Here is a 27,595-nt window from a genome sequence, read left to right as displayed (position 1 = left end):
TTGAGTCGTCGGTGAATTTGAAGGGAACCCTATTTGGTCGGTATGACGCTTCGCCTATGGTTTGCATGGATATAGTTGACGTGTTTCGGGCGTTTCGGTAGTCATCAAGCGTATACCGATGATCGGAGGGGGACAGAATGCGGCTCGGAATGCGTTGATGATTTTATAGCGTCCTGGTAATATAGATTGATTCAAAATTATTTGTGTCATGAGTAGTATGCTGCGTAATAGGAACGATACTAACCTGATATTATTAGTAGACAGATTAATATTAGTAACTATATTCGTTTCGCTACTGTTATATTGGTGGTAAAGCGGTATATAATCTGGTATCTATTATTAGTAGTATCTGGTATCGACATTCTACGCCAAATCGATCACGTTTTAACGTCGACGTGAGGGATTTTTCGTTCAATGTGAAATGTCACGTAGACCATTTGAAATTAGAGAGAGTTCCAGCCATAATTTTGCTGCTTTCGAATTCGTTTAGGACGAATTTCGAACTTCGATCTAGACGATAGCATTACAATATCGTGGGATTCGATAATATGAAAAAGTTGTGTGAACGTTGTTCGTAATTTTGTAACTGTCAAACAATCGGGAATAGAATTTTTGGTAATAACTTAAAATGTGAAGTTTGTCACGAACAGTTGCCTGTTTCCAGTGTTTGTGCGATTTTCATCGGCGTCTTGCTAACGTGAGTTCTTTGCGTAAGTTTATCGAAGTTCGAGGGGTTTATCCGTGTCGCGAGGGCTGAAGCGAATAAACTGAATGTTACTGAACTTCTGCTTGTTTTTACTGAAGTACCTTGGAGAGAAGTTGACTTCTTTGTCCTAGAAGCCTTCTGAAGTTTAATCCCAAATAACAAGGGATAAACAAGATTGTTCGATTGACCGTGTCTATCAGATGAAAGACGTTCTAAATGCTCTACCTATTTCGTGAGAAGAATAGATGATATCATTTTTCTATATCAATTACATTTATACATAAATCGATATCATTGCACTTCTGCGTCAGCTTAAGGAAAAAGGTTTTATAGCAAAGAAGAATATTATTGCTTGATCCATGCAAATTTAAGCATATTCCTCCATTTACGAGCTCCATGAATAATGATAGTCAGCGGTCAAAACGCGTGCCACGACTGAAACCTAAAAAAGAATTATAAAGATGGTAACTTTAGAATTATTAAGGTCATAACGTTGAACAATCGCTCGAACTTTTCCCGTTTTGGCGACTCAGACCATATCAAACTTCTATTCAAACTAAGATTCTGCAAACTTCAACTACCATCCTTTTTACTTAACTCTCACAAGTATATCAACGTAAACCAACAATAATAATCACTTAAGCGAAGATTATGCGCATTAAGAAACGTTTAAATTTAATCCAACATATTTCGTGGTGCAGTTCGAGAGAAACTATTAAAGATATTAAGATAAGAACTATTTATTAAACTCAATACTTAATACTTCCAAACATGCACATGTTGATATATTTAATATCGATATATTTGTCAAAAATATTATTCACATTATCATACATGCGTACAATTATTAAACGTTTTACATTTTAAACTTTGACGATGATAGATAACATGTTTGTGATTTCTCCGGTTTCAATCGTCTTATCTGGAACAAAACGCGGCGTATTAATCACACGCTTGAAACGCGAACAATGTGTTTTTATTACATATTTTTATATATATACATTATATTATAATATACAATATTACATATTATTTTATCCAGCATGTGAACCACGAAATATCGGAGTTTCCAACGGTTGATTGGCAGCGCAACTTAGTTGTGCGACTCGACCACGTTTGATTTCATGTCCCGATTTACACGCCTAAACAATTTACATGAAAGCAAACGTCAAACTTCGAAACACCAAATGCTTTGAATAATTATGATCGGAACCACCGCAGAGATAATCGACTCTGCTAAGCGACTACATGCAAAGTGGAGGCAAGGATTACTGCGGCAGTCACATCATCAAGTATATATTTAGTGAAGTACTTCCGGCGGTTCTTGACAGAAGTTGGGGCATTTGGCGGCGTCCCAATCGTGACGATATCTGCCATAATCGTTACGGGAATGGCCAACGAAGTACAGGGCCTCTAATCTGCAAAACTTTCCGCGAACATCCTCCAACGGACATCGTCGCGATAGATCGGATTTCCAGGCGACATTTTACGACGTTGAATTGACTCCACGATTCCTCGGTGAAACGATCGAGGAATTAGATAAACGTCCTTTGCATGGAATTTATAGTATACAACTCAGGCTTCTTTGTAAAATTGCAATGGTCACGGAAAATTGATTTACTCGTTTTAGGGATATTAACTTCTTTAACTGAGTAAATTATATTTTTCTTTGACCTAACTGATGGAAAATGCACGATTTTGTTTTAGAGGAATTGTTTCTCGTTTATATAATAATATATTTTTTGTAATTCCAATGCTATATTTTGCCCTTTTAGTACAGTGAAATTGCAAAACGCAAGGCGGGAAGTGAAAAACGACGATTGTTTTCATAAATATGTTTATTAGCACTTTAGATAAAATGATGTTTAACGCTAGAGCTATCGGATCTGATCGAAATAACAGAATCATAATTTTTTCCTAGAAACTTCATCCCTTCACAATGATTTGAACGATCGTGATATTCTATAAAATAATATATGTAACATTTCGTATTTCATTTCTACCTAAATGAAGCAAAATTCGATCTACACGTTGATCGTTTAACCATAATCCACTGTTACTTGTACAAGCGATTTGACCAGATTAGCTTACTTAGTCCATTAACCGGATGTCGCTTCGTTATCGGTCGCATCACGGATAATTGAGCCACTAAACAGCTCGAAATGGCGACAGAGGCGAGAGAAGAACTTTCTTATCGAGCTGATATAGCGCAGCAGATGCTACGGAGTCTGGTAGAGTAATAAACTACCTAACAAGGCATAACATCGCCTCTAATGTATGACTGCTAATAGAATGTGATTAACGGCGGCTTTCTAACGAGATCGCGTACTATATGGGAACTTTCGGGCAAGTTTCACCCACGGTCCCTGGTACCTCAGGCATTTGGTTGTAAGCTGACCACTCTCGAAAGAGTATGTTATCGAAATAATTTCGTTGATAAAATTCCAATTAATCTTATCACGAATTTGAGACGGTATTGATTTTAACATAGTATCGTGTATCTCGTAGCAGTCGATTGAAATTATTAACGTACACGTCCTTGCAGGTAATAGATTATTTATGGTGAAATTATGATCTTAAGATAAGGAAGAGATATTACAGTTTATAGCTTGGGAATATATATTTGTTTTTACGTTTATTACGACGTTTCGTGAACATTTTAGTTCGCTTCTTCAGAGCGAATCTGAAAGGGCAATACGTCATATAACTGAAGAAAAACGTATCATCTACTCGTGGTGAAAGTTTAACATCTAACAAGCCCACAGCTCTTTTTTTATAAAAGCCGTACTATTGGAACCAAAATCGAAATATTTCAATATCATCCATAAAAATGTGTCTTGCATGCAAATAAAAATTTGCATAGCACTGTAGTGATACTCGTGCCATTGCTTAAGAACAACCATCCTACGCTTATCTAATCCTGCTGTCCCACTTATTTCTCCTCCACGTCTGCATCTCTTCACATATCTTCCTTTTTTTAAATTATTTTATTCATAAAGAGCGTGGAATGCTCAAAGGGTATAACAATTACATCGAGTAATAAAACCGAATATTTCAAACCTATGTATTTTAACAATATCTATTAAAAATGTAATGCCCAGTTCGGATCACATAAACAGCAGAAGGGCAACAGATTCGAAGATATTACTTAAAAGAGCAGGAAAACGTACGACCCACCTATTTTTTTCTTTTAAAAAATTACAAAATTCCTGACATCAACAGAAACTTATCTCGGTTCTTGCTACTTCTTCAGCGGAGTAAAAGTTTATGCGTTTTACGATGAGCTAGACAAAAGCTTTGGCTCTTTCGTTAAATTCTTCCTTTACCCAAAGCTTATCAGGAAGACGTGGCGTCGGTGAAAAGACGTCCGGTTGGTACGCGATCGCCTTCATCGCCGTTCGTTTCTCTGATATTCACTGTTAATGGAGCCTGAAAATTGATCGAGGCCATTACTCACGCTCTCGCTAGATCTCACGAGTATACGCCACAACTTCTGATAAGCGGAAGGAGCGGCTCGTATTTACATGCAACGCGATTCGTTAACGACATTTCCTTGGTAATGAGGATCGTGATTAAGCGGTCGATCATTAATTCTTCTTTCATTTGATCTCGTTACGTAAGCGGAACTCGCAACCGCGGACAGATAATTGATGTTTCTGGTACAAAATTCTTCGCGAGTATTTTATATACTTCGGTTTTACCTTGGTTTTCGTAGCGAGTTAAAAAGAAAAACTTCCTTAAAGTGAGAGTTGAGTAATTGTTCGATAAGATATATCATAGTTTATATAGCGTGTGCCTAATTTAGAAATATGGAAGACAAATGAAAAAGTGTTTCGAGCGAATTATGTAGGTAAGGACTAAAACTGATCTGACTGGAATTATTGTTTCGCCTTCGTCAATCTTCAATTTCCTAATTATAGAAACTTCTGGTTGGAAAAAGCTCCGGAGAAGTCACAATTATATTTTCAAATAAAAATCTACACTTTTTATCGCGTATCATTGTAGCTGGCATTAAAACGTTGTCAGGATACTAACTACTTGCGTCTGTTGCATAAATCATGCTGGAGAAGTGAACTTTTACAAGCGACATGTCGCCTGCATTTAAATTTTGTTTTGTTATATTTTAATTCCATTTAAACCGAGCATATTGTACGTACTAATGCAGCATACGACAAAGTCTAGTTATGCACACATGTGCACAGTTAGCTTTGCAGCTCTACTTTGCATCGTCCATTCTCAAATTTCTGGCATGTTCCTCTTGGGATAGAACCGTACGATATTCTAAGAATTTGAAAGTCGTATTCGTTCAGAAACGTCTTTCAATATACTCGACGTATTTTTACTTATAGAAACATCATTTCTCCTTGTATCCTGGTGATATTCCGTCTGTCATCTTTTTACTGTCTTCTTGTGTCGCTGGTATTTTCTTTTCGATGCCTCTATCCTGTTTTATTTCATTGTTAAAATTTTTCTTCTCCATTCTATCCACGCTGTCTATACTATCGACACGATTCTTCTATTTCTGTCTTTGCTCTGTATTCCTTTTCATTTCGTCATTGCAACTCACTTGCGTCTTCCTGTTCACAATTGCAGGAAAACTATTCAGCACTACCAGTGGAAATATCAGACGATGGTAATATCTTGAAATATGAGAAATTTGAGTATTTTGAGAATATCGTTTGCCGAGTGTCTGTAAGTGACTCAGCCTCTAAAGAGTACAAAAAATTCCTGAGTCGACTAAAATGCTTGATATATTCCATCGATTAAGAAGTAAATGAAAACAACAGCAAAACGATAGTACGAATGATAAACAGTAATAAATAAAATAATAAATAAAAATGAAGGCCATTAAAATTAAGGTGATAAACGAAGATAAAAATAATAAATCGCAGGATGTCTTGGAAAGCGATTAAACCAGTCGGTCGAACACAAGATCTAGGTAGAGATAATACGATTATTCGATTGTGTATTTCGAACTGTGGCGTGCCAATGCGCCAACAAACAAGAGAAACTGGTCGCAGCCTGATGAGAGGGCTGGAATGATACTCGCGAAAGGCAGCACACGGAATTAATCATCGGTCAGTGACACGTAGATATAACTGTGTACTAGCGAGCCCTGCTATTTCCTGCCGTCTCAGTAAGCCGGCTTGACAGGGAACATTATTTACATTAATTTCGTTGGCAGCTGGATCTGAGCGTGTCGCCCTGTAAATCTAAAACGGTATACCGTTCGTTCTGTTTGTAATCTGAATTTCAACTGGAACCCTTTGGATGGCAACACTCGTTTCAAGCGAACGATTGTATTCGATCATAGGGATGCCGATACGATATCGTATTTTCTTTTTTATATAGTAACGTTGTTGGTATACCTGTTTGAGTAATTAATACAATTAATGTAATACAATATAATAGGATTATACAGTATAATTAAATAATTACAAACGTGTACCTTGATTAGGAATCGATTGAAATTTAGATTATTATTATGTATATTATGTATACTATGATTATTATAGAAAACATGCAAACAAACATTTGATTACTATTCATTCAATTATTATTCACATGGGCGACTTTTTAACGTGAAAAATTGCATTTAGGTTTAACTGTTCTTGGCATGTAAATAATCTTTATTCTACTATTCGTTTCAAGTGTATCGGAAAACTGACTTCAAATGTATTATCTGACTTCAATATCCAAATAGCTGAACATCCAACCGCTGTGCGTTTACTCGTATAAAAGATTACCATGAAACAACTCTTTGAAAAATATACCAACAATAGCTTCGTTATATCTCAACTATCCAGAAATATTTTAATCAACCTACACAATTACGACTGCAAAGAACCTCGCCAAGGCTTCATTAAAAACACAACGTAAGAAACAAACACGCTGTTTATTTTTTCACATGGCTTTCATTTTCTTCTTCTTCTGAGAACAATTCTGAGACAGAGAATTCTGTCCGAGAAGCTGAGAGATTTGAACAGAATCTGACGCGAAAAATTGCTGGTCGATTTATTCCATGGGCGAAAAGAGGGTTAAAAAATTGCCATTTGACTTCGAAGCGATGATGCTGAGTCGGATGAAGAGATGCGGAGGTGGCGCGAATGAATTTTCATCGCGACACGTTCGACCTGTATCTGTATCGGATTCCAATATTCGAATGTCGGCCGATCGCACACAAGAGACCGCCCTCTTTCTCCTCCTATTACATATTCGTAACGACGATGAACTTGCAGATGGTCTCTTTCTCACCTCGTTCGCAATTTCACCTCCACTTCGTCCACAGATTGTGAAGTTTCGTTCGAAAATTCTGCACAACTCTGGCCTCTCTATTGTTCGTCGAAAATATATGACGTTTTCTCGCGGGTTGATCCCTTTAAAGAGGAATTTCCCGGCCGGAGGGGCAATTTCATTTGACCCGCTGTTAAATAAATCCCAGGGAAATTCGGGCCGGTGCGATCTGGGGAAAACGATACGGTCGATAGATCGTCTACTTTCAATTCGTATTCGCCAACCTCGTATCCACTATGTTTTCACATGGTTAGAATATAGTTGGTCGGAATACAGTTGGTTGAAAGGGATCGTATTACGTAGCTGAGAACGTCCTTTCTAATTTGTTATTTATTCGCGTCGATTTCTAATACTAGAAATATCAGAGTTCTCAAATATTTTACTCTTGCTACACTTTTAAAATAATCTCTAAGGAATACAATTATTTATATCATACTATCCAAAATATTATAATTCCACTTAAGAGAAAGGAAGAGATACAAGCAAGTAACGGCTTAAAAATCATAATGTATGTGTATCGAGAATGCGAATTTAGTTACGTACTTCAACTTTTGAAAGTTTCATTCCTCGAGTTCGTTAATTAATTAAATCATAACTTCGTTGTTTGCTGCGATGAGTTCTCGCGGCTTGAAAAAATATAATGAATTTATTGTAATGATAAACATGGAATGTTATTTTACGAAAAGTAGCAGTGGAATTACGCCATTATAATCCTTAGTCTTCCAATTATACTCGCCAGTGAAGACGTTTTTGTTGATTCGTCTCCCTAATTAATCTAGTTACGAGTTTGATAAGTTCTTTAATTGCGAATGAAAAAGTTAACAACGTTTGAAAATTACTTAACATGCCTTGCATGGGTTTGAAATAAACAAATTATTTTTATTGCAACCGCGATCGGGAGATTCGTTTTTCATATAACAAGCTAAAAAGTTTCGTAATGCTTTGCTTCAACGCTATCCTACCTTGGGAAAGAACGTCCCGTCTCATATTTAAAATATAAATTGCAACGAGAATTGACATCGCATATTATCAAGCTTTCTATTTTGGCCTTTTCTGAAACTTAGCAAGAAAGAATACACAGTCATGCATAAAGTAAATAAAATAGTACCGATTTTCCAGCACCAGAACAAATAAATATGCTGGAAAATATCGAAAAACTGACAAATATTTGCATCCAACGAATTCGATCGAATATACGCACATACGTACGTGTTTCAAACCTTTCAGAGCATATTGACAACAGATAGGAAATACTTTATAAAAACCACTGCGTGTTAATAAATCGTACGCGAAATGCTATCGTGATAGCTGAAAGTTCAAATTGCACTTTCACTGAAGCAGCAACGAGCAACTTTTTATTTCATTTTTGTCGCTTCGTGTTTCAAACGGTACGCGACAAATTTCAATTTTTAGAAACATTTTGTTCACGCGGAAGCAACGTAATCAAAGGAATATTTGGATTTTATTCCGATCTCAAAGCATTTGTTACCAGCAACTAGTCGGTATACACCGAGCGAATATTTGTTTCTGTCGGGACGTGTTGCTATGTGTTTCTTACTTTTTGTATCTTTATCGCTTTTAGCGAAAACAGGTAACAAGTAGCAGATTTTATTACCGGCAACAGTAACGCGAAGGAATGTGCACGAACGTTAGACAGCAACATGTTCAAGAAAGACGAGACACGAATAGAGAATTCCTCGCTGTTTGTTCAATGAGAGTGTGGTATAAGATCCATCCTGTTTCCGAGTCGAAAGACAGGATATGTCGCGACGAATAGCGGTAATCTAGAGTGAAACTTTGTAATTAAATCGGACGAGGAGCTCGAGCCCTTGTGGATTCCGCTAATTATACATTCCCCTTATTTCCGCACAACAGAAACACGATAATGTTGTATCGTGTCTACGCTATGGATAACATTCTGTGACAATGCTGCATCGTTTCTCACAATTAGCTCGATATTGAGATAGCGACTATTCTCAAGTATGAAGTATCGTTGGCAGAAATTAGACGGCAGAACGAACAGCTTGAAGTGAAGCATAACTGGACTAGTAACCACGGGTTCTGTAGTAGGATGATCGAAACATTGACAAATTGTTTGGGTTAGTGGCGGTAAAAAATGAATTATAATGTACGGTTACCGGTTCAGTTACGCTGTTCACGGTTCCACTGAAAAGATACAAAAGAGATTTTTTCAATAGAAAATTTTATGGAAGTATAGGAATTTTTTGAATAAACATCGTAGCTTTACAGGCACATTTTGCATTAAAAAGGGAAAGAGAAGGAGGAAAATTTACAATGCGTCTGCATACTACGCATTGTGAACTTTTATTTAGTTTGTCGAGTTTGCTGATGCAACGTGGAAGCAAAACTCACGATCACGATTTTTCGCATGCTGAACAAATTACAAACGATTCGCGAACTGTCGAGTTAGGGCGAACGTCGCAGTATTCTTTGATCGCACTTGAAATCCAGCTTGCATAACTCTCGCGACTTTATTCCCTCCGAAAGAAATAACAGTCTGTTGATAAAAAAGAAAATAACCTGTATCGAACGTGTTCTGAACTACTGCATAATTAACCGTATTACGGTTATAAATTGGCATATTGTTTGTCACATTTATAAGCACGCGATAAATAATCTATAATTGCCTAACAGAGATAAAAGTGAACTGGTAATAAAACGTCGGAAAACATTTTCATAAATTTACTGTTTGTACTTTTTATACCATTCATATCAAATTAAACTCTCTTATTATACTGGCATTTTGATAGATAGGTTTCGTGTATTAAAATGATATATTTTCACAAACACCAACAATAACACGAATATCGAGTTAATCAATACTTTCAAGGCTTCTGTTCTCTCTATATTCTCGTATTTTTTCATTCAAAGCGTTCGCTAAATATCGAATTCCAGTTGATAGGAGGAAAAAGCTACAGAATTTGTACAAAGTGTTTGATGATAATTTATAAATATTGAATATATCAAGTTGTACGATATGAAGACAAAATTTGTACGAAAATTAATTACTGACACATCGTATAGGTAATGGAAATTCTATTAACATTGAAATTGTTAACTATCACGAAATTAACCCTTATCACTCCAATTCTGTCTTGCGTTTGACAGCTTCGTTTCCAATTGGAGCGATAAGGGTTCAGCAATCTCTTATCCGAAATTAGCGATGCGTTGTGTTTGCGTTAAATGAAGCAATTCGTAGTTATTATTGCCGATTAACGTTGAAAGATCAATCGGAGAGATAAGATTCCACGTAAAAAGTATTTCAGAGAACAATGCGCGAAATTGAAAAGTGGCATTTATTGCAAGATAAAAAATATGAATACTGTACCATCAGAACTCCACCAATGCTTGTAAATATCGGCTCCTGGATATTTTCTCTCAATCATAGACAAGTCTCAAATAGTATAAAACGTTAACGTGTATTTGATACTGAACGAAATAGCAAAACTATCTTCCTGTCGCACAAATTACATACATAGAGTCGTAAATATATACGTAAAAATACATCATACAGGACAAATGTAAGCGGACAGGCAGTGACAGTAGATATCAATGAAGTTCGATCGAATTATAAATAGCGTTATAAATTCAAGTTTCATTTATTGTACATCCTTAGAGTACGTGGGCTGTTTAGTAAATAATGGAAATTAATATTTACATCTTTGTGCAAAAAGCAATATTTAACGAAACTTGGTTGATCCCTCTTCCCACTGCCAGTCAATTTATTTTTGTCGTCGACTGTAAGTACAGAGAAAAATGGCCGTTGTATTAAGAGAAATGCTCAGGAACACGTGTCTTCGCGATAGCCGGTATTACGTATCATCTATCAAGCGAAACAACCTTCTGATTTATCAATCTTTCGTCTCATTTGTGGCAACAGATCGGCGTGTGGAAATCCTGGAAGAAGGAAGGTTTGGACATCAAGGACATCGTCTGGCCAGGAAAAACCCATACACCACCGCAAGGAGTGCCGGAGAAGTTTTATTTGAAAATAACCTTCTTGGAGGAGCCGCCCTACATCAATCTCGCGCCTCCAGATCCTGTGACCGGAAAATGTCTGGTGGATCGCGGTGTTCACTGTCGAGTAGCCAAAGATTCCGACATGGATGAGTAAGTTCACTTCCTTTTCGTCGTTGAAATTTTCGTCGGTCGATGGAGCCCGGATCTTTGCTCCCATGTACGCTAAACAGTTCGGAAAATACTGACAGACATGCCGGTATTATCAATTTTCTTCCCTTTAAACGCCTCTGCGTGAAACTTAGGTTCGAAAGCTTTTATACATCGGACCTGACCCGTCCGTCAATTTTTATTTTTGTTCGCTCTTTAGGGAGACAGGATGCAGTAGGGAGATAAGACGAAAAAGAAATATGGGGGGAAACTTTATTTTCGTGTTATTTATGAGGATAGAGGGAGAAGAACGTTAAAGGTGGACAGCAGGGAAATATTCAGGTGAATATTCGTTGGAAATCTCGGGCAGCGGAAATTTAAAAACCTGTTTTCTTGAATCATGAAAAATTAAAATTTAAGGAGGAAACAAACTTAACGAATTTGAAAGAGTTACTCGTGACATTGTTTAAACGATATTAATGATGTCGTTTAAAAATATTTTCGCGAATCAAATTTTCAATAATTAATCTCTAATTAAATTTTCCTCGAAGTCAGTTTTAATAGCTCAAACTTAGACCCTAAACATTGATATCTTGTTCAAATAATTCGAAGACTTTCAAATGTAATTTCATGAAGCATAATTTTCGATATATCCAAGTGTAGTACTACGCAAGGGTTGCAGAAATTGTAATCTATAAATATCTCTGCTTCGAGGTAATAAACGGTAATTTATCTAGGTTCCCAGAAGGTGAGCCCTTCGTTTAGATAATGCTCCCCGACGGGCTCGTTTGCAACGTGTTAACGTCGTTAGTCGCTACATTTGAACTCGACGCTTTTTCCCTTGCACTCACGCAAGGGACTGTCTTCGCGAAGTCTCGCTTTAATTTTGCAAGGAATCCTGTTGGATCGAAATTATACTTGGGAAGACCTTCGCAAGAGGTCTAATATAGTTAAGTCTTCCGTTGAAACGCGGGAAACGTACGTTTGCAGTACTAGTGGATTTCATTTTTTAATTTTAGAACTGCAAGCTTTATAAAGGAGACAAATATTAGAAAATGTGTAAAAATATTATTAAACAGAAAAATGTTATACAAAATATTATGTAACAGGAAAATATTATTAAACAGAAAGATTACAGAATGCGTATTAAAATTATAAAATGTTGAATCGAAATCGAAAAAGTAAATCAGCTTTGTCGCTTAATCTTCTTTTGGGAAACAATTTCTCATATGTTTTAACAAAATCCAACTTCTATTTACAGATATACTCGTTTATTAAAATAATTTTGATTATTTAATAAAATCAAGCAAAGTTACAGGCACCATCTTTTTTTAAATCATAAAATAGGAATTCATTTGAGATTAGGGTACTTAGGTACTTGTTAGAAAAAAAATCTAAAGACACAGAACTAATTTAGCTATCTAATAACGTAATTCTAGATAAATTAGACATTCGTAAAAACACTTCGATAAATACATATCAATTAAAAACTAAAAGATCAACGACCATTAAAATATCCGATCGTATACGAATCATGAACTTTGTAATCCTTTATCTGGAAAATAAGAGGCTGTTAACACCACGCAGAGTGCGACACTTGGAATCCACATGTTTCGTTGTACCTATGTTATACGACAACTTAAATGCATTCAGTTACCACTAATCAGTTTTCTGGAATTGCGACACTGTAACTGAGAGAGGTAAATAGAAACGGGAGACAAAGCGAGCGAGTTCAATTCGCAACTTCGCAGTTCATGTCGCGAAATCCACGAGGAAAATTCAATTTCGGCTGGCAGCTGTCCGGATCTCGCTATTATTCTTTCCATTCCTATCCTTTCGAGGATTTCTTATCGTCAACGTCATTGTTTTTTCGCGTTCCGTTCCTCTGTATTAACGTTCCGCTAGCTCCGCTGAAATTTGTATCGTTTCTTGTTACAGGAACGTTTATTTAAATGCAACAAATAACTCGATTAACGTGAAACTCAGAAACGAATTAGAGGTTGCTACTTGTCACTCGGGTAGTACGCTTCTTTGTTTCTTCGTGAGAGAATGGAAAGTGAGAATTGTTTGGAAAAAGGCTGGAAGGGCGTGGAAATTTTAAATACTCTTTAGTTATATCACTGATTTGCTGAAACTGATTTGCGGTTCAGAAAAGTAAATTTAAAATTTCAATTCAAATTTTAAAATTAATCAAATTCGTCGGTAATTTTCAAAAACTCTATAAACTGTTTAGGAGTTTTTAAACAGATTACAAAGGAGGATAAAACTTTATATATGTTCGAAATATATTGCATGAGTCTGTCATTTGTCGCATTGGTTCACTGCACAGAATGAAAAGTAAAGAAAATTAATGAGATTGTATACGATACAGCGTTGGTACGATAAGCATCTAAAATTTAGAAAATCTCAGAAAGTGCCTATTGCCTCACATAGATGTTATTCCTGTGTAATTGAAAACTTAGAAATTACTCCATTAAATCGTATCAAACATTACAATTTGACTATGAATTTTTATTCACATTCATGTTCATAGAAAATTTGGAAGCCAAAATTGCACAAAATATACATGATAAAAATATATAAAAATATATATAAAATCAAAGTGTAGTCTTTGTATAGTGCGTGGCAGGTAAAACAATTTTTTATCGAGGTTCTATTTTCTCAAATATATTGTCGAAAACGTGAATATACATAAAAATACACAGTCCAATTACGACAGATATTCGAAAAGTTCTTCGTGCTTCACTCCCGAATTTTCCATCCCCATATTCCCTAATTATGTCAATTTGCATAAATTTGTACGTGACACATTTTCACAGCCAGAGCTTTTATAAAACGCGATCAAAATCCACGAAATTACAAAATATGTCGAACATAACGGAAAATGCGTTTTGCAGGAAAGCTTCGATGTTTCGAGGACAATATAGGCAAAGGCATTAAAAGTAATTCGATTCGTAAGGTCGTGATCGCGAATAATGAATCGATTTCGACGACTACATCGCGTGGAATAACTCGAAAATTGTTGAACCGTAAACACGAACTTCAAGAATAACGCACGACTAACTCGACGATAACCAGTTGACAACGAAACGGTTTCAGAAATTGAAATTCCTCCCGCGGAGGAATGCGATCGACGCGTGCGTGAGACCGAAACGAAATTCACGACATGGATTAAGCGCGAATCAATTTTCCACGCCAATTGATCGAACGTGCACGTTAAGCTACAACGTGTATCATGTAAGAAGTTCCTTGCGAAAAATAACTTCGAGTCGAATATCGCATTACTTGTACTATTTCTCAATTGCGGTTCGTACATTTTTCTCACGGAGCTTTCGATACTCGCTTGAACAAGAGTACATCTATTTTACGAATTTGAAAGTTATATTTCATTTTATTCAATATTTTATTCAAGAATTTTATTATCTTTGTCAGTATATTAACAGTTTGATAAATGTCCCCTGTTGCTTGTCGCAACACAAGCTTGTCATTTCAAAGATATTAGAATTTATAACTTATATTGATTTTTTCTTGAAAATCGTCTACATTCAAAAGATGAAAACGACTCTTAAAGTTAGGATTAGAAACATATTTGCTGGAATATTTTGGAAAGTATAACTGTCTCAATTTGTTTAAACAACATGCTAAAATTATCGAATTTTTATGAATTATTCTGATAAATTTTTCCTGCAAAGTACGCCGCTTTTAATTATAAATACGTTTATGTAGCTTACACAACCACATTCAAAGTAACAGAGTGAATGTTTTTCAAGTATATCTATTTATTCTTAAGAAATATTCTTTGCATATTAAATTATTTTCGAAGATTCTTTTCGTCGTCTAAGAATGTCAGATTCAAATGGCGTCAATTTGAAATCGCAAATAAATAATAGTAAACAATAGATGAACATAAACCTGATCATGATCGAGAGACTTGGTGAGACTTCAGGGTCATGAAAGTTGACTGGCGCCAGCCAAGAGTCATGCGCGCGCCCAACGTCACCCCCGGGGTCGTTGAACACTGAACCACGAGGCGATGCCTAGCCGAGTTCCTCGACCTTCCACTCACGACAGATTCCTTGAATTAAGGATAACGTGAAGAGAATCTCTAGGTTCCAAGGTCGAATTAAACAAGTCCCCGACTTCAAAGTGACGCCAAAAAATTTAACGCGATCGACGTCATCGATTTCAAATTATAATTATAAATATCTTTATGTTTTAGATGAAAATTTTCCTATGAATTTCTTTCCATAAAAACAGAAACATCATATGAAAATGAAGGATTATAGTTCGACAAGTAGTTCTTGCTTCATTCTTCCTGAATTTGTAAACTTGAAACCAAAGCGATTTGCTCAGTTATGAATTAACTCTGCAAGTATTCAATGTCCTGGATATAAATATTTTTGATGTTTGATTTTATATGTACTGATATTTACCATAGACAATATTCTCATATATTTTGACTTGTATAAAATCCCATGAAACTACCTAACGAAATGAAATCTAAATGGTGAAATATTTTAAAGCCTTCAAGAAAATTAGTTTCCAAGTACAAACACGCAGGCGTCTGATTAATTAATTTAAGTCAACGAAATACTTAAACCCGATTCCTTCCTTTGAACGAATTTCCTTTAAATTTTTTCCATCGAAAACTTTCATTTCATAATTGCGAAAGGGAAACCGTCTACAAAGTTTTACTTTCTTTCGTCGGCATACAATTTCGTGCTTGTCGACAAGTGTCACCTGGAAGGTTGCGTTATTTCGCGGATAATTAGAAAGCGGAGGTTGAGGAAGACCGTGGTTTGCGCGAGATTATTTCTCTGCACGGTGTAATTAAAATTTTCGATTGTCGGATAAAGTACAAGGTCGAAAAGAAAGCGACCTGGTCGAGAGGAAGAAAAAAGAAATGTCGCGAACCCGGTTGAACGCTCGCTAGTGGCCGAGTTAGCGATGGAATCGCTGTAATTGAAAGAGTCACGACAGAAGCGGCACGGCAAGGTTGAAAATTGCCCGAGCTGTAGTTATGATTGGTTCTGTTCACTTGTATTTACTCGAAGCTCGTGCACTGGTCACAGAACGCTCACAGATATTTAAACGGTTTCCAAATAAAAACATCGTCCCACTCTGCCCAGTATCGATTCAAATCTCAATCTATATCCTTAAATATTTGAATTCATCCGGGCAAATTTGCAATTTTCCTCGATTTCCATTCGACTCGTTTACCGTATAAATGCGTTTTCTTTTCTTTTTATTTCTTTCTTTGTGGGGGGAGGGGGAAACGTTTCGGTTCAAAGGATCAAATTTAAATTTCTTCAACTTCTTCTTCACTTCTGCTATCACGTTTGTTCATGTTTGTGGGAGTTTAGAATCACTGCGCGTCATAAAATCTAATGATAACTGACACGTAGAACCTAAGAATTGGAAAATCAATTGTGTAACTTAAAATTTAATTACGCTAGAAAGCACGCCAGATCTACAGGAATAAAAGAATATCGTATATACATATCGACATCTGTAATAGTAGTAATTTGAAATTCAATGTGATAAGATCGTGGCAGAGATAAAGATCGTGACAATTTCCGAGCTTTTGGTCGATCATACGTATCTTCTAGGTAGGTGCGTAATATTTATAGAAGAGTTTCTGGAATCCAAAAGCTTTTATAATTCATTAATTAAGAACTCATAAATGAAGCAGTACATAGGTTCATCAATCAATGAAACAAACAAAAGAAATTAGATATTGACACAAACCATAAATTTTGCACATCTTCCTCGAACTTTGCACGAAGTATTTCCATTGTCCCTTAGTAAAAAATAAAAAAACAAAATAGGAAAAATTTTTGGATATTTTCTAGTATATTCATACAAGAAGGAAATACCTTTATGCTCAATTTCATTCAGAAGAAACTGGTCTTATGTTCTATTCCGAAAATGGATCTCGATATTAGGGACTTGAGCAACAAGAAGAAAACATTTTAGGTAACAGGGTCGCTTCCCCGGAGCGAAGCTTTTGGCATATTCGAAGTTCTTTCGGAGTAAGCGTAAACTCTCGTCCCTTGTTCGATCATTGGGCGGTTTAACCGAGTCTCTAAAGGCAAAATCGATTCTCCTCTCTTTAGATTTCCTTGGAGTGAAACGTTTCTATGTTTGTAGAATCGTGTGCGTAGAAAAGGAAAAAATGGAGATACTGCGAAACAAATCTAAGAAAAGAGATAAGGTTAATGGAGAAACAGCAAGTCCTGGAGTTTCCAATGACGAGGATCAGTTTATTTCGATGCCATTCGCCTTGAAAATGGTCTTCCTGCTCGACATCGATAGTTAGTGTCGCTACGAGCGTAAAACGAGAAGAAAACACCATTTTATACGAATCACTTTTATACAGATACAAAGGTATAATTAGACTTTCACATGTTTCTATGGCAAATAAAATAGATGTAGAATAGAAAATTGTATTAACAATTTTTTAATTTCTGCAAAATATCATATTGCATTTTCGCACTTTTCTCTGACAATAAAATTTGTCTTATCCCAATGAATATAAAAATTTAATAACGCGGGTCATCGATGTCTAGCGTGTCTGCAGACAACGTGTTTAATAGGAGACAACGTTTCAAAATAAATTTCGATTCGCAGAAAGGTAGTTTAAATTCCTTAGAAAATAGATCTCTGTCGCGATGAGAATTTCTTCTAACATCTGAAAGAGATTATTTTACTCGATCGCAATTTTTTTTTATCAGTTTATTAGGAAATAATTCGATAGAAGATAATAAATGCTATAACATAAATATCGAATTTGAAAAAATGGTTTCGTTGAATTTATTTATTTTGAAGAAACATCTACTCGCGAACCGATGTGTCTCTTTGAAAATATATCAGTGGTAAGAATAGGAGGTTCAACTACACGCGAGGGTGATTTTTAATCTACTCGAACGACACGTTCCGTTTACCTTTGGTTTCCTCTTATATAAAAGAATTCAGCTGCATTGGCAGTCACACTATTGCCAGATGCATCAGACGTCTCATGTATCATTGCGGGCGAGGGATTTTAGAATTAAATCGAGCGGAGAAAGATACACGGGCGGACTCATCATAGCCTTCGCTAGAGATACAGGTCGAATTTAGGACACCAGGAGCGGTGAACTTGCGAGCGATGAAACGATATGAGATTTAACGTGGAACATTACTCGAATTCCTTTTTTTCTTTGCCATTGTCTTTTAATTTCCGGTATAGCAGCTGAAATGTTCGCTCGAAACGCGATTTCAGTGGAAAATTTCAGAGGAGAGAAGAATTAATTTCTCGATGATGATGATTTCTTTTATTAAATTAGATAAATTGTGCATAATCTCTGATGATATAAATAGAATATATTGGATGCAATAATAATACTGTAAATAAAAATTGTAAAAAGAAGTTTTTCAAAAGTTTTTCATAATTTTTATTTTAATTAATTTAATATTAAAAAATATTCTGTCGAACTTTTAATGTGATTTTTAATTTAAGAGAAGGCAACGAAAGTAAAACAGACTAAGCTAAAAGATAGTCTCAGATACAAAGAAACAAAGAACATGGATTCTGTGATTCGTATAAAGAGAATAACGACAGCATCGAAATTTTTAATCGAACGAAATCGAAGCATGTATCTGGCGTATCCGCAGATCTCTCGAATATAAATTTTACCTGTTAAACCAAATTTTTAAGATTTCACGCTCAGTAACATTTTCCTCGGGTTCTCCGCGGCATTTTGTATAAAACGTGCGCAGAGAGGGTAAAAGAACTACTTCAAAAGAACTACGTTACTCAAGCGGCCATTAAATTTCCGGCAAACGTGATCGCTTGAACGCCTTGTTTGGTCCTAACATATTAATGTGTAAGATCAGCGTGTACCCTGAAAGACTCGAAATTTCTTTCACACTATGTCAATAATATTTCTAGTTGATTCCGTGTCAATAGTTCTGAACCAAAGAAACGAAAATATATTTAGGACGTTGTAGTACGCAAAAAATGATTCGTTTTCATCGATTTAGAGAAATATCTTGAGTCCATAAATGAATGGATAAAGTCACTACAAAGTGTTTACTCGAGTATCAGATGTTTTATAGTAACGTGATAGCGTGAAGTGTACGATGCAATTCAAAATAATAGCTTCATGAAATGTTTTATTTATTATAACGCCGTTCACTATGAACTTTTACTATGAATTCCTTCCGCATAATTTCGTTTCACGCGTCTCCATTTTTTATGTACACACGTATACGTACATATATCATACTCTACGTCTCTTAGAAGAAATATAGACTCGAAGAGAAACTTGTTTCGCTTACTAAATATTACAAAACTAGCGAACGGCACGAGACGAATATTACGTTTAAAGGGATAGGTTCTTCCCTTGCGAATAACGCATACCTTTTGATTCATCTTTCTACTTTACAGCTGAACGATATTGACAGACAACAAACATAGTACCATAGTAGAAACTGAACTCTTATTTCTATACTTTATGCACGAATCATAATACATAGCGTAATACCGTTTATCGAGCCACAAACCAGCGACATTTTGTCCTTTCAATTCAAATTACTCGTCTTCTCTCCTAATACCGTTAACAGATAGATAGATTATTTCGCTTAACAGAGGACTCTCTTTCTCTTTGTAAAAGCCATTCTCTTTCTATTGTTTGATAATCGAAATTCTCTTTCTTGGTCAGTTTCATTATTACTATGATAAATGAATGGATAAATGAATTATTGTAGCTCTCGATGTGTGACCTACGTACATTCGCTTTACTTCTCGGCGTAGTGGTAACGGTAACGTTACAATCACGTTACAATAAAATGAAAAGTCATATGTGTAATATCGCGGAATATGTTGTAATTATATCCTGATATTTGTCATTTAATGATGATTTATTTACAATGAATGGATTGTACATATGTTGATTAGACAGAAGAACGATGATTGTTTAACATTAACGCGCTATAATCTAGATAATTCAGTGGTTCAATCGCAACTCTCGCCACAACGGATTCAACGTTCTCTCTCACGCGGACCACACTCTGTCGACAACACAATGACTTCTCGATTCACGCTCTCTGACTTCCCGATTGGCATTCTCCGACTTCCCGATTGGCACTCTGACTTCCCGACATTCCTTAGACCCACCACGCACGTGTTCCGCAACCGCTGGTGGTCAACCAAGGTCACGTAGGCCTTTTTTACGAAACTATACGATTGAAGGACCGACGACACTTTGATGGGCCCGACGCCGCCTCGGCTCTCGCGACATTGTATGTGGTTTACCCGCTAACTCCTAGGCCTTTTGTCCGCGATACTACATATATATATGAACGGATACGTTTATTCAATAAAATGACGAAAACGAAACTAACTAAAAAGCTTCTTACACCAGGCTCAAGCTTTTTATGACAACAACACTGTGAAAAATGTACTATTTACGCTATGGGGTATCAAGATAAATAATCTACTTACTTGCTCAAACTTAAAATCGAATTGAGAATCAAAGTAACCAATAGGAAGCTGCTTAACGCCGAATCAAAGTCTATTATTCATATTATAAGAAATACCTAACTGTATAGAATCGCACAACGGAGTCGTGAAGCTTCTGACATGCCGCACGTTGAAAAGAGCAAGACTCGGAGAGTACTCGGAGGAGGAATCATATTCGTTTTGCCTCGCTACATCGCAGCAGTATTATGAGCAAAACACGATCGCAGCGAAGAAGGTCGCTATTGCGTTAAGTATATACTATCCGTAAATTGTCTCTGGTTTATATTTTTTATTTGCGCATAGCTCTCTGTGATTATATCGCTTCACGCGTTTAAACATTACCGGAGAATTGCTTTTTAAAATGGTGAAAATCGCATCAGAATTCGTCCAGCGGTTCTCGATGTTTACCCAAACACACAGACGCCTAGCGGGAACTTTATTTCCCGGTTAATTTCCTCGTTAAATTTCTTACAAATGCATAAATATCCATAATTTAGTAATGAAGAAAAACGACGAAGAAAAATTTCATTCAAACCAAATCGTACTACATTTCCGTCTATTTCATAATCTACTCAAAGACGGCTATCAGCGGTCGCTCATTAACAAATTTTCCGGCTCTTCAAACTACGATACATCATTTGTACGACATACGAAAGATTTATTGATCGCTAATTATTATTAATTATTATTAATCCGCTACTACTTTCATCTTCCGCTTGCCACATCCTTTCGCGTCGGAAAGGTCGGACGAATGGAAATACACCGATATTATCGTCCGGCATTACATCGATTTCCACAGCCACTGGTGGTCTCGTTTTAATCCTGGCCACGGTATTCTCATCGAGTTAATCCCCGAACTCGATTCGCGAAAACGCCAGCAAGAGGATTGCGTTCCGTTTACACGAAAATGCCGCTCGAATCTGCGGCGTTGTGCGATGGCCCTTCACAATTTCTAACTCATGTAAATTCATGTTATACCGAGCATTACGGACACGTACGTTGTTGGGACGAATGCCGTGGTGTAAGAATCAGCACGCAGCGCGTTCTTTTCTCTTTTTCAACATTTTCTTCTAGGAGAATTAAGAATCTGATATAATTCTACCGAGCGATCCTGCGTTCGATTCTTCGATCAGCTTTTATCGCATTGCTTTCAAGCTTGTATTGATTTCAATTACACGACGGATTATTTTGAGAGACTGATTTAACAGATTCCTTGTTATCTGATTTCTTGGGGAAGATATTCTTCTTACAATTAATTCAATCGGTCATTTTTAAATACTAGAGACATATCTTTCTACATCTAAAAACATATTCAAATATTAATTTCTGGAAAACTATTATGAGTATAATTTCATCCCATGGAAATTTTGTTTTCATATTATTGTTGAGAATTGTGGATGTTAATCGCCGAAATAAAAGTAAAGAAATACTAAGGTTACACTTGGAATTCATATTAAAATAGTTTTAGATTTATTTAATAAACGATTTCCAGGATCCTCGTCGATATACATTTGCACGCGTCTCAGCACTTTCTTTGTCTCACCATCTTCCATACCACGCTGCCAACGGAACAGTTACATTTGTCTGTTTTTCCACGCGCACACACATACTTCGCACACTCATATTCACATACCTGTGTCACTACTACGCGGCCAATATAGTCTAGCACACAAAATTATACATATCTCAATAATTATCATCCAATTACTGTTTGTAACCGCTGCAAACAATAATTTTTCCATTTTTCATCTAGTGCGGAATAACGCTAAAACATCTAACTCTACTTATTTAGCTTTATCAATTTTTTAATGTAAAAAGGGTGTGAGTTTTTACCCATGATAGTGTTCAAGAATTAAAACCAATTATTTAAATCATCAAATCCATTTCTTACTGATTGGATATTATTCGCTATCGCGTCAAACTAAGAGATCATCGTACTGACTAATATAGACTATTCTTAGTTACTGAAATTTTTAATCTACACATAAATTCAAGTGATCCGTACAACCAGCGAGGAATTAATTAGAATTCAACCTTTAATGCATGTTTTATGCAAAACAGAAGAACTTGCCACCTAAGGAAAGGGACGAGACAAACTTTAGCAGGAGCTTCCCTCGACTCTCTAAATATGTAATTGAGCAGAGTTTAGCTAAGTGGGAGAATATCCTACCATTCGAATTAAGTGGAAAGGGAAAATTAGAAGCGTATTTGTTAATGAATGATGTAAATGAAAATGAATATCGTGGAAAGAATATTTACAGAGTATTTGATGCCATTGATCCTTTATTTCCACGATTCAGATGCTCAAACTTTATTTCTCTAATCCAAACAAGGAAGCTCTTGTAATTGAAGCCGTTTAGTATCACCTAGGCAACGATTTACAAACTACTCGAAGATAGAAGCTTCAAAGCGCCTTACTTGACGCTAATATTTATCGATACTAACTGGAGTTTATTTATCTTCGATCAAATTTTCAACATTCTACTCGGTGTCTTAGAGGAAAATTCTCACTCAGTCCCCAGTCAAGTGATCCAAGTATGATATCATTAGTACTCGGCAAATCCCTGATTACTTCACGTCTTAAGCTAACAGCGTATAATAACGTAATTTTTGTCACTTATGCGTGTACTAGTGAGAGCTTTTATGCGCTTGTTGAATACTTTACATTTAGAATATATAATATTATGACAATATTTATAACATGAACATAATCGACCAAACATAACATTTATGAAATTTGCAGTATAGGGACGAGATCTATAGTTGTCAATTATATAGTGATCGCTGGTTATTTCAACGGCAAAAGCTGATCTCGGTTGCGAAGCAGAAATGCAAAATTCTGAAATACAGAAATTAGAATAATTCCAGATTTTCATAACGATATGTCCGTAAAATTATGGAAGTATGTTACTTCGGATGTAAAACTATGCTCATTAATGTTCCGTATTAAGTATCTAGATTAACAACTAAAAAGTACAAAAATATTTAAATTTAAGAAGGAAAAACGTGCAGAGTTAATTAATAGTTGTACAAAGCGATATTAAGCGCGTTACAGGCGTTCGGTAACGAGATGCTTACCAAAAAAGCAATTAATGGCACGCGGTTTTGTTTCGTCCTTTTAAGAGCCACAAGGGAGGCAGCAAGTGGACAAAGTAGTTTACAATGATGGCCATAAGAAGGCTACGATGCGATGGCTGTTGGTCCCAGCTGCTAGAGACAAAACAAAGTTTCAGAGACACGTAAAACTCTTCCTCAGTTTTGACGTTGCTGTCCGATACAATTTATGCTGATGTGCGGTAACTTTCCGAGTGGCAAGCGATCGAGAAGTAGCGACGGAACTCTCCAAACGTTCCCTTACAATTTAGTGACAGACGATCTTTCTTGATACATAAGCTTGTTTCTCTGGTAGGGAACATTTACAATGTGATTTTGCTAAAACCTTTGTTACGTAAAATAGAAATTTAGAAACTCATCGAATATTGTGGAAACTTCATTGAACAAATTGTAATTTTATTGTCGTTTTTTAGTAATTTACTATTACAAATAACATTTTATATCTTTAACAAAATTGATTAATGCGTTAATTCTGAAATGATGTTTTCAAGTATGTGACCACAATTCAGCTTAGATTATTTAATTTGAGAATTTTACTCTATTTTAATTGTTACTGAGTGTTTTATAGAAACCAATAGTAAAATTAAGCGTCTAACAAGAAAACTCTAAAGCTTTTAAATCATCTAAAATTAAGTAATATAACTCAAATCATACATAATTTTCATGGTTTAGTTATAACACATGTGGTATTGGATCGAAGACACGTTACACTGAACGTTAAACGATACTCGTTCGTCGTACGCAAATGAGCAACGCGTGCGTAAACTCGCGTACGCATTGAATCATAATTAAGCTTCGCGTCAGCATGTGGACGCAGACTAAACAAACATAATTAAGGACGTATAAGGAGAAAAGATGTTTGCATTCTTCTAATTGTTCAGAAAAGCGTTCGCTAAGATGGTAAATTTTCAGTTTCAGTGTACAGTCGTTAACTTTCGTCTTCCAAATTCCAACTCTAAACTTCCAACAATGAACTTGTAACTTCTAATTATTAGTTGTGTAAGCCCGTGTGTGCATGAAACTTCTAGATATTGACTTCCAACTCAAATTCGAACTTTCAACTCACAACTGTTACTTTCAATTGCTAACATTCAAATACCAGGGAGTATTAGATTTGGTAGTATGTACGTTCTCTCACCTTTCGACTTATGCATTTCGAGGATTGTTATTAAGACTTTACTTACGCTTTCTACAATTCCATCGAAGAAAGTACCATGATCCTATTAAATGATAACTCACAAAATTTCCTACCTTATATTTATTTTTAATTTGTTTTTAAACTTGTTACGAGAAATAAAACAAAGGTCGCTATTGAATGTTCAAAGGGAAATCAAAAGAATATAATATAATCAAAAGAATATAATATAATGTACTGCTATATTAATTAAGGATAGAATTGTTGTCTCTGTGGTAAAATTGAAAGTATATTCCATATTGACCTTTTTGTAAATGGATAAGTAGTATAGAGGAATATTTGCTATTACACATTCCATTGCTCATTCATATCGTAACGTTCCTCCCTTTATCACTACAATTATTATAGCCAAGAACGAACTAATCGACTGTATCCATACCGTGTCTACCTCGTTTAGATATATCTTTATAGTACTGCATCTATTGTGTATATTATGTATTATTGCAGCAAATAGTGCAGCATCGACTGCCGATAATACCTGTGATTTTAATTCCATCAAACATTAGCTTACGTTTGGCATTATTCTGTGTTACTAACACACATTCTGATGCTTCCTATCCTCTTTGGAATAGCAAAGGGAATTGCACGTAATGGAGCAAATTGTTTGATATTTGCTTCGATGCAAGAGAAATCATCCGTTTGTTGTACCTTACATTACGTTCAAATGTAGGTTTTGCATGACATGTAAGATGAGCATATTTTATAAATTCTGGAACGTATGTGCACCATGTTATATATTTAGATGCACGCTTCTTCTTGTTACGAAGAAAATAATGTTCAAAATGAAGATGTACATATCAAAGAAATGTTTGAATTGAGTAGTACTGCAATGAAATGACATACCTAAACAATGATAACAAGTGATCTCATGATCATACAATATAATTATTTTGCCTATATAATGATGTTACGATAGCATACTTTAGAATGCAATGTATTCAAATTCAGATAAAATTAATTTTGTTTATCCTGTCTTGTGGAATATTAAACATACATAAACATAAACACATAATCTATAAAAATTGTTAATCGACTATAAAATGCTTTCTTTTGTTTTCCCGAAAAAGTCGCTTTAATTTCTTTAGACATCTGACATTCTCTTGAAATTTTTCTGAGCTTTTTGTAAATTCCTTTTAAGCTACGAGTGCAAACTTGCAATGAAATTGAAACGATCCTTTCTGTATATTAAATACATCTTCGACACTTCCCGCCATTACTTTTTGAATCGGGATACCCTTCCTTCGATATTCCTTTTCCATTGTACACGCATAAGGGTTCCTTTATAGTTTCCTCCAGCTACATCCTGCCTCTACATTCCACTTGATCGACCACGAATCAGTTTTGTAGATATAACAGGAGCAGGTCATTTCCTGTTCCGGTTTATGTACTGTTTCCCGTTCTTGAACACTGTACAGCCCATTTTGAAACCAGTTTTCATTCAATATCGAATCATATGAAATGGCATGGAAACTTACAATCTCTTCAATGTATCAGACTCGTGAAATGCAACGATAACGAAAAATGTTATGTGATACGACAATAATTTAAAAGTTTCAAGAAATATTATATTAGACGTATCATTAGACTGCGGATATTTATGCAAACTCGTGTTTTTGTAAATATAATTTCAAAAATGAAACTTATATGGACAAGTGTTTTATCCATTAAACATCGTATCAGATGTAGAGTACTTTGAATATTTTATATATTGCTGCATATAGCTTACATAATGCATTCTGTCCATTTTTTATATCTTTTAATTTGTCGTAAATGCAGAAAAATCTGCAGCCTATCTATTATTAGATCGCGGATGCTTATGCAAATTTAAATTTGTACGGAAACAAATAAACAGATATTTAGAACTCACGCAGAGATTTATTTCTGCCATTAATTACAATAAAGGTATGTTGTATATTTTATTGTATACACCCTGTATACTTTCGCACCTCTCATTTTCAGTGAATACATAAAAATCTGCAGTCTACTTACTTAACTCGATATTATGTCGCTACTCGTTACCCACAGAATTTGAATCTTCTAGTACGCTTAAAATCTACGGTATTCTAAATGGCTCGATCATCTCGTGTCATGATTTGATGTCGAGCAAAACCGATCGGGTGTACTTAATGCGATTTTCACATTCCAAGCATAAATCCAGCTCTCTCTTTACTTTTCTTCTACGTGAGATTCACATCAAATACGTTGAGCACTGGTTATTCCTGAGGACGCATATGAGATGAAGATCTTTCTATCTCCAGCGTGCGCTTTCCCTTTTTATTCCCACTGATTCTCTTTTTTTCTCTTTAACTTGACCCAGCCCAGCGGGTATTTTACTTGGCAAATGTATTTGAACCGGCAGTATAATTTTACGATAACATTTTACGACGTACGTATTCTGTCAAAGAAGATTCTTACGAATAAATCGTTTTATTAAATGGATTTATAAAATGATCTATTTTGTTGGTAATTTTATCTGCTATCCTATACTTCGTCTTTTATTCGAACGTGGTTTGATAGAGATTCAAATGTTCGAGAAACAACGATGATCATGGACAATGTGGGACGATTTATTCTTGCATAAATCACCTATTTTAATACTGACCGCTATAAATGTTTAGCTTGATATACGAATATTAGAACGCAACAAAACCTAGTA

General features: G+C 35.6%; 1 protein-coding gene across 16 annotated transcripts in view; it reads left to right on the top strand.

Annotated features, from left to right (window-relative positions):
• LOC122568968 (glutamate receptor ionotropic, NMDA 2B) overlaps window positions 1–27,595 on the top strand; it is a 349,490-nt gene that overhangs the window by 287,504 nt on the left and 34,391 nt on the right. For all 16 annotated transcript variants that reach the window (XR_006317279.1, XR_006317280.1, XR_006317281.1 and 13 more), the window contains one exon: window positions 10,902–11,131. Coding sequence is in view for 13 of the 16 variants with exons in the window: in XM_043729354.1 (XP_043585289.1) it covers window positions 10,902–11,131 (230 nt within the window). In the remaining 3 variants the exon portion in view is untranslated. The remainder of the gene's footprint in view (window positions 1–10,901; window positions 11,132–27,595) is intronic.

The sequence above is a fragment of the Bombus pyrosoma genome, linkage group LG7 (assembly GCF_014825855.1).
Source record: "Bombus pyrosoma isolate SC7728 linkage group LG7, ASM1482585v1, whole genome shotgun sequence".
Taxonomy (NCBI): Eukaryota; Metazoa; Arthropoda; class Insecta; order Hymenoptera; family Apidae; genus Bombus; species Bombus pyrosoma.
Note: the sequence above shows the minus strand (reverse complement) of the source record. Positions and strands in the feature narration are given on the sequence as shown.